The following is an 8,857-nucleotide window of genomic DNA, read 5'->3' as shown; positions in this document are numbered from 1 at the left end:
TATTGTTTGTACTGATGTTATGTGTATTTCAATGCATATTTTCATTCAGCTCTTATAGTGAGTAAAATCCAACAAGGTTTCATCAGATACACATACACTTATTGGGTAGCCATGATCAGTGGTTGGAATCTAACTAAGTACATTTACTCAAGTACTGTACTTAAGTACAATTTTGAGGAACTTGTACTTTACTTGAGTATTTCAATTTTATGTGACATTTACTTTTACCTCACTAAATTTAGTTGCCAGCTTTAGTTACTCTACAGGTCGAGATTTACGTTTTTTCTTAAGTGATTAGACTTTATTTAAAATTAAATCTTATAACAGTATATTTAGTAATTAAATGAGCTCTGTCATTACAATAACAAAACACTGCTTACATAAAAGCATCAATACAAGTAATGGAATAATGATATTTTGGAATTTACAAAACAATCTGAGTGGGTCCATTCTGCATAACAAGTACTTTTACTTTTGATACTTTAAGTACATTTTGATGCTGATACTTATATACTTTTACAGTAAGTTTTGAATGCAGGACTTTTACTTGTAGTGGAGTCATTTCACAGTGATGTATTAGTACTTTTACTGAAGTAAGGCATCTGAACACTTCTTACATCACTGTCCATGATACTTAAATACGAATAAAAAAAACATGGTTCCAGGTAGCTCACTTTGCAAAGTGCGTGCCCTGTATACTAAAGGCTGAATCATTGCTGCTGCTGCAGCAGCAGATTCCAACCTGCAGCCCTTTGCTGCATGTTACCCCATTCTCTACCCCCATTCCTGTCCATCTACAGCTATCAAATAAACACAAAAAAACAATGTTCAAATAGAATAATCAAACATCTGCACAGCATATTTACCTTTTTTTTCTGAAAGGTCTCTGGTGTGTTGTGGTAGATAACTGTCTCAGATTGTGCTCAGGTGTATATTTGATATGTTGTTCCAAAAACAGACTGATTCCAGATGCTCTGATCACATCTGTACTCTTAAATCGACTCATTCTCAGTCAGTTATTGTTGTAGAATATTTATTTCACTCCACAAACAGTATTCCAGTTATTTTTATTTATTGTAGCTAAGATTGAATTCTATTCAGCACAAACACATTATTTGCGAGAACAGAGTGTAGAATAAGCAAAAAAGACCTGTGAAAAGAATAACGTAGCCTTTTATTCAGCTTCTTTGCATCAGAAAACAGTATTTTGGAATTGTGGTTAGAATTCTTAAAAACACTAGCACCAATAAAATCACTGAAAAGGCTCACATTAGAGCACAGGGATCATAGTCTCCTTATTATTTAATTTAAAAATACCAGAGTGATATCATTTAAAAACCAGCAAATCCACCACCAGCGCTATTATTGATGAGTTATTAACTGATCTATTCTATTTGGAGTAGAATTTCTTTATAAAATGTTCATAAAACACGTAAAAACTTCTGCAATGTTCTTGTCAAGGCTAAGGATTACAAAGAAAAAGGGTAAACAATGACTTTCTTCAGGCACAGCAGAATACGTCAGCACGTCTGCATCATCTCTTCGAGGGACATCTGCAGCTCCACAGACTGCAGGGAAGAGGCGCCACCCACAACAGCCATGTCCTTCAGCATCTCCAACGAAGTCAGCACCACCTGAGACAGAAAAGAAACAGGGAGCAGAAAGGCACAGGCGATGACAAGAACCACTAGATGAAGATGGCAAATTTGAACTTGACAGAAGCAATGAGGAGTGTCAAGCTGCTCTCTCCAAAGTAACTTTCTGTATAAGCTTTTTATTTCTCAGCATGCACTCCTCTGTGGAGGCTCAGGAGGAGAAAAACCTTTTACACCCGAGGGATCGGCTGTCACCACCGGTATTCAGGCTTTGTTCTCTCTACGCTATTAATCAATACTGAGACAAAATTGGCTCTTGAAAAGTGCTGTTGACTACAGCTCCCTTGAGTGGGCAATTTTGGGAGTTTGATCACTCATGAAATTTGATAGAGGTACGTGCAGCAGAGAAAAAAAACCTTCTCTGCCAAACTGAAATACTGCTTTAAGGTCTGTGAGAGCACAACAATGTCTGTGCCTTTTAATAATTCAGAGGTACTCTCACCTCCACTGTGATGAGTTTTTTCTCCCAAGGCCTGTTGTCTGGGTCAGGCCACTTCTCCCCGAGGCAGAAGAACAAGGAGCAGGGAGGGGATTCTCTCCCGCCAATGAAATTCAATATACCTAGAGGGAAAAGACAATCAATCACTGCGTCGAGCTTTCACAGATGAACCTACGTAATTATCCTTTACACCAACCTTGCAAAAACTCCTTAAACATGTACAGAGGTTGAGGCTGCAGTTTAGAAATCTCTTGCGGCGCCTTGTTCCTGTCAAACTTGGTGAAGCTCCAGAATGCTTTGATTTCGCCCCGTCGCTGGCCATAGACCACACTGCCCGACCTTCTCACATCCAAACCATCGCCCAGCTTGTCCAGGATGCGTTGGGTCAGATTTGCTTGGGTTTGATCCGGCATGACTCCAGGACTTGGCAGAGAGACCAGGGACAGACCTGACTTGGGATCCACAACTGTCCCAAAGAGTCCGGGCCTGACGTGAAGAAAACATGTAGCTTTTATGGTTAAGTTGAAAGGCAGTGGAATTTTACTGCTGTCCTATCCCACGCCCACAAAAACACATTCAAATGCCAAAAATTTCCCGCCCGTCCCTATCCTGGAAGAATGGCTCTCGTCCCATCCCGATATCATGTTAAAGCCCAAAATGCCTTCACTAAAGGGCACAAAAACACAAAATAAACATTGGGCAGGGGTCCCTATACTTTTTCTAAGGAGGGCCAGCTGCTAGATGCCTGTTTCTTTCACTTTTGGACCGCTGGAGTCCATCAGTGACTAAAATTGTGTTTCCATGAAAGTCGTAGAAAATTTTGAAACCAATTTTGAAATGTTGCATTAAAGAAAATGCGAATTAGGGACGTTTCCATCAACTGGTTTAGAGCAAATAAACAAAGCTGCATAAACGTACTTAAGTAAGAAGATGGCAGTGTGATGTATTGCTGTAGGCTAGTCCGTCAGTAAACAGTAGAAGAAGTAGAGATTGCACGACAGAGAAAGAACAACAAAAAAGAGGTTGCTAATTGAACAATTTTGGCCTTTATTTGCATTTTACTTTAATGCACTTTAATGCAAACCTTTCTAAATTTTTGAACATTTTCAAAATACGCTTTGACTTAAATGGAAACTTGGCTATAGTTTTTAACGATCACTCGTCAGTGAATTGTCTGAGAGTACTTTCTAGGTAAGTATCGAGTTCTTATGGATTTCCCATGTTTTTTTTAAGTCTGTTGACACTAATATACACAAAAATATACACAAAAAGTTAAAAACTTAAACAATTATAGGCTAACTAGGCATTAGTACATTATTTTTTCTTTATTTGAAAGTGTGGCACCCGGGGCGCCCCGGTGGCACACCTGGTAGAGCGCGTACCATAGAGGCATCGTCCTTGTGAGCGGGCGGCCCGGGTTCGAATCCGATTCGGAGCCCTTTCCCGCATGCCTTCCCCTCTGTCTCCCCCTTTCACTCTGTTTCTCACTATCAATAAAGCCTTGAAAATGGCCAAAAAATATCTTTAAAAAAAAAGAAAGTGTGGCACCCAAAGTGTCTGCTTAGAAAAATAATTTACAAAATGAATATCATGTAATCTGTGGAGTCGCCCCCTGCTGTCCATTAGAAAGACTGCAGGTTACGTCACTTCTCCATTGGCTCTGTGACAGTCAGTTTGAAGTTACTGGGAATACTAAACATTTGTCAGACATTCATCCTTTGATGAAAGCTTTATTTCGATGTTACCTGTAGACTAAGCAGATTCCAACTTCATTCTCAACGATCTGCTGAGACACCTGCACACCTCTGTAGTACACCGTTACCTTGAAACTGGTCTCTATGCAGAAAGAAGAGAAATGTATGAGAAAAGGCTATACATGATTCCTGTTTAAAACATTTTGTTAGGGTTGCCCTTTTTCAGTGTCTGTACAAATTCCTCATTTCCTTTTTTTTCTCAGTGAACTTACTGAAATTATCATCAACACGAGTCTTGTTCACGGAATCGAGGAACTGCTCCACCAGCTGCTCATCACAGTCCCCTCCCACGGCTTCCTCCATTGGATGTGCCGGTTGCTCAGGCAGCCCAGCTTCACTGACTGCACCCTCACACATTACTGGATACTGCTGTTGCTCTGGCAACGCATGTCCACCAATCACAACCCGGTCTTGGAGCTGTTGTTGCTCAGGAGGAGGCTCAAAGCCTGCGGTGCCCTCTGTGGATGGTAAAAAGTTGGAGAAACTGAAAAAGTGCTTCTATGAAAAGTGTTGTTTTCTGCTCACACTGCAGCAGTGAGGAGGGGATGATGATCAGAGCAGATACCTGTTCCAGGACCAATGTTCAATCCTCTGAGACACTCCTGGAGAATATCATGGCTGGCAGATTCTGATGGCAAATATTGATAAATTAAAATCCATTTCTGGGAATATTAAAGCAAATTTGCTCTTTTAAAGATATATAATAATAATAAACACCCGTTTACCTGAAAACACAGACTCTTCTGGAAGATAGAGACAGTCATCAAAGCAGGCAATGTCCTGGCTCTAAGATATCACAGATACACATACAATCATGAAATGACACATCATTTGCATTTTACTTTCTGTGTTCCTACAAACCCCACAAGCACAGCTGCTTACTTCTGGTGTAGGAAGGTGATAATCCTCGAACAAATCAGCTTCTTCTTGGTCCTGGGATCCAGCAGAAGCGTTAGCTTTGAGAGTGAAAGCAAAGATTTCAGAATCTGCAGCATGCTATCTTCGAATCATTTATTCTACTCAGAAACACATCTGTAATCTCATAATCCCCTTTACAAATGGTTTTGCTCTGCATTTGCATATTATGTTAACAAACCACAGAAACATAAATCCAGACATAAATGTATGCAAGACAGAATGTGAAGAAGGTGATCAGATTCGATGTGGCCACACTGATAGATCGGTGCCAATGAATATACATCATATAATTGTTATTTTTTTGTTATTAGGTGATTTTTAGCGCATTTCATCAAAGGCAACAGTCCTTTTTTAATGTGCTCAGTATCCACTACAATAAAGGACCACAAATGATGACTGATGCCCCGATGTATCCTCACCTCCTGACTCACTCGGCCAGCGAAACACTTTATGGGGATCAGCAGCATCGTTCTTCTTGTCTGAGACCAGTTTGAAGCCTTTGGCTCGGAGGGCAGAGCGGAAGTTCCTCTTCCAGACGGAGGGGTCTCCGTGAGCCCGGCCATTCCCACTCACCTCTGCCCAGGCCTGCAGGGAAGAACACTTTATGAACATCTAATATATGATGGATTCTTAAAATATAATTAATTTATTAACATAATGTTATTTATTACCTTAAAGATGAGAATGTCAGTGTCGGAGGAGTCCTGTCTTAAGGCGTGTTTCCATGGGGTGGAGAACTCTGTTCGCTCCGGGTTTGTCCACCTGACACCAGGATACCTGCCGCTGTCAATCTGGGTCCGCAGCCACGGGATGATTAGTTGTTTAGAATGAGACATTTCTGCAGAATCAAAAATAATATATATAATGTCAGCAGTGTTAACACGGCTCCATTTGTCATCCCTGATCATTAATATCATGATTTCAATTTAATCTACAATAGAACAAATGTAATACTTCCTGTTGCTACTTTTAAGTTTGAATAATATCCACACAAAAAAACCTGAAAATGTAGAATCTAACCCGAATATAAATCAGTATTTGGTCTCATACCTATGATTGTATATATACCTTGACAGTAAATAAACAGAAATAATCAGAGAAAAGACTACATAGTGTTAGTGGAAGAATTATTCACATGCATCAATTTATATAAAAGTGGCTGAGCCAGGTTGGATGTTTAATCACCACAATTATTCATAATAATAATTAGAATTTTCAGGTTTATTTTAAAAATACTCTTAAAGCCTGTAGATGGGAGTATTTAGCCATTTTACTAACAGATTCATTTATGGTCAACGGTGAAACCTTTGCATGTTTACATAAACTGTTAAATAAAGTGCAAAAAAATCTAATGAATGTATAAATTATCAGAATGAGCTTATACTGTCTGTACAAAAACATATTTACTTTTTAATACTATACCTGTATTATTCATTCATTTTTTTAAATGTTTTTTATTATTATTTAATTATATTATTATATTATTTTCATGTTTACTTGTGTATGCTTGTATATTGATATACTAATATGGCATAACAAAGAAAGAAAGAAAGAAAGAAAGAAAAAAAAGAACAGAATCTGATTACCAACATCCTCATTTCTGCAGATATTTCTGCTTATATTTGCCAATTCTGATTTGCAGGAAAGAGGAAGTAGGAGAATGTGAGGACAGGTGTGCTTCAATGCCAAAAAAAGAAAAGAAAAAAGTAACTATAACAGTGAAATGCATTCAAGCATGAAGAGTAAAAGTCAGAATAATGCTTCCTAAAACAGAGTCAAATATTAATATTAGAGTACAATGATTTAATGTTGTAATGTAACTGCTACCGCTATAAAATTGTAAATAACCACAAAATCATTGACATTGAACATAGCATGTAGTATATTATTTGCTGAGTAAGCTATCTATAGGTACCTCTTTGTCTATAGATGTAGGCTAATATAATGACTACTAATACTAATAGCCTTTATAGATATTTCCGTGTGGTCAATGTTTGACATTTTAGCTGCCAAAAACAGCAGCTGAGGAGTTACATATTAATTTACTGCATTAGTGGTTGCAAACAGCTTCACTGCTCATAGTAAACAACAGATAGAAAGTCTCATACCTGCTGAGGTTTCAGGCGGCCCGTGTTCCGGTGTCAAAAGTCAGAAATATGATGCAAAATAATGCCTGTAACTGAGAGCTGAAGATGTGTGTCACCCAATCCCAGCTGATATTTCCTTAAATACCGTGAGGAGTCCGGCTGCTGTCTGCTCTGAGGAGGTTTTCTCGGGAAACTCCGACTCGTCAGTTTCGTTTTCCAGATGTGACGTCAGCGGTAGTTTCATTTCATATCAGCCGGGCCGCTAGGTGGGGTCACACACACACACACACACAAACACACACACAAACGGAGGGAGAGAGACCACCGTCTCCTTGAGTTAACTACGGAAGAGGATTAGGGCCAGATAGGAGGAAAAAATCATTGGGAGGAAAAATATTTCATTAATGCACTTTGTCTAATATATCTGTTAAAATAATCGCCTAACTATTTTCCTCAGTTAGCCAGATCATGTGATTTTACCCCTTTAGATAATGGCCTATGTCAAGTGTGAGACTTAAGCGGATTTATTATGCCTGAGTCAAAATTATAATTTTTTTTTTCTCAATTTTTTTTTCTTTATTTATTTTTTTTTATTTAAAAAAAAAATTAAAAACATTTTTTTATTTTATTTTATTATTATTTTTTATGCGATTCTGCGCATGCGCGTCTTTTTCCGCTTCTGCGCACGCGCAGTTTTGCGCATGCGCAATGCCCAGAAAGCCCGCGCATGCGCAGAAGCGAAAAAGACGCGCATGCGCAGTAGCGCAGAAAAGCCGCGCATGCGTAGAATCCGGAAAAGCCGCGCATGCGCAGAAACGAAGGAAAAAAAAAACATTTAAATTTTTTTTTTTTAAATTAAAGGAAATAAACAAAAAAAAATGAATGTAAAAAAAAAAATAAATGTAAAAAAAAGTTAAGAAGTAAAAAAGACAGTGGTGGAAGAAGTGTTCAGATCCTTTACTTCAGTAAAAGTACTTATACCACACTGTCAAATGACTCCACTCCGCTCAGTTTAACTACCTAATAAACTTTTAAGTGGTTTGATTTATAAAAATGGGTCATCATTTTAAATGTATCATGTTTTTCATTTTAAATCTTGACCTGAAAAGTTACTAAAGCTGTCAGCTTAATGTAGAGGAATAAAAAGTACAATATATGTCTCAAAACAGGCCCGGGGTGGGTAATCGGGAGAATCGGGAGAGTTCCCGGTGGGCCGCTTCACTTTTGGGCCGGCCGATAATTTATTTATTTATTTATTTGACATTTTTCACGTTAGTCCATCTCCTCTTAAAGTACGCTAAACACGTTTTGCATTCTGACACCGCAGCCTCAGCATGGGTTGTACCATGTGAGGGAGTTCTCCCCTCCCAAATAAAGTTGGTTGGGTCCACAGCCGTCTTTCCAAAAAAGTTTTCTCAGGTAGGCTACCGATAGCTGGGCCAGCCCTATCTCAACGATACACGTCGGGGAGGATGGATGGGAGGAAGAGGCCAGGAGGGGCTGAAAAAGCCAGGTTGAAGAATAGAAAGGCATTGGAGGAGGATGCTGCCAAATGTGCCAAGCTTACTGATTTATTTTCGAGAGGACAAACACATGTGGCAACTGGTAAAGAGAGACATAGGCTTAATGCAACGTAACTGTTCGGCTAACGTTGTAACGTGGTTAATATCGTTGAAGCGTTGTCAACCTATTCGCAAGCAAAATATTGAATTGAATTAAAATATAAGCCTTTTTATATCACCTGATATATGGCGATTCATAGACTTTGCAAATATTATGAAAATATCGATAACAAAACTCAAACTTGATCTGTGTAGGCTATGCAGTGAAATTATTTTTTCTTTGTAGCTTCTGAGCAGCAGATAAGCCAGTCTCCTGCTGAAAATGATGAGCCCGAAATTTGCAATGAGGAGGCCATGACTACAGGGACAGGTAGAGAAGATAACAGAGTAAACAATATGAATTAAAGTTATTTAATGTAAGAAAGAGCAGTATATGACAGTC

At 38.7% G+C, this 8,857-nt stretch overlaps 1 protein-coding gene across 1 annotated transcript; it reads right to left on the bottom strand.

The window, feature by feature from the left end:
- Window positions 1-1,153: 1,153 nt before the first annotated feature.
- Window positions 1,154-7,063, bottom strand: irf3 (interferon regulatory factor 3). Its single transcript, XM_059324653.1, has 11 exons — window positions 6,875-7,063; window positions 5,438-5,604; window positions 5,186-5,351; window positions 4,731-4,804; window positions 4,574-4,634; window positions 4,414-4,476; window positions 4,061-4,306; window positions 3,840-3,930; window positions 2,291-2,580; window positions 2,098-2,216; window positions 1,154-1,634 (listed from the first exon to the last, which is right to left on the bottom strand). Exons 2-11 carry the CDS (start codon window positions 5,600-5,602, stop codon window positions 1,521-1,523), a joined length of 1,389 nt encoding a protein of 462 aa, XP_059180636.1. The 5' UTR covers window positions 5,603-5,604; window positions 6,875-7,063; the 3' UTR covers window positions 1,154-1,520.
- Between the last annotated feature and the right edge of the window lie 1,794 nt (window positions 7,064-8,857).

The sequence above is a fragment of the Centropristis striata genome, chromosome 21 (genome assembly GCF_030273125.1).
Source record: "Centropristis striata isolate RG_2023a ecotype Rhode Island chromosome 21, C.striata_1.0, whole genome shotgun sequence".
NCBI classification, from domain to species: domain Eukaryota; kingdom Metazoa; phylum Chordata; class Actinopteri; order Perciformes; family Serranidae; genus Centropristis; species Centropristis striata.
The sequence above is the reverse complement of the archived record's forward strand: the minus strand, read 5'-3'. Positions and strand labels throughout refer to the sequence as shown.

Bases quoted from the DNA above. Each gene is read 5' to 3' on its own strand.
- irf3 (XM_059324653.1), bottom strand. From the start codon at position 5,602: ATGTCTCATTCTAAACAACTAATCATCCCGTGGCTGCGGACCCAGATT. The intron at 4,307-4,413 runs GTATCTGCTCTG...TACCATCCACAG, and splicing joins GAACATTGGTCCTGGAACAG to AGGGCACCGCAGGCTTTGAG. The intron at 2,217-2,290 runs GTTGGTGTAAAG...TTTTCCCTCTAG, and splicing joins GTTTAAGGAGTTTTTGCAAG to GTATATTGAATTTCATTGGC.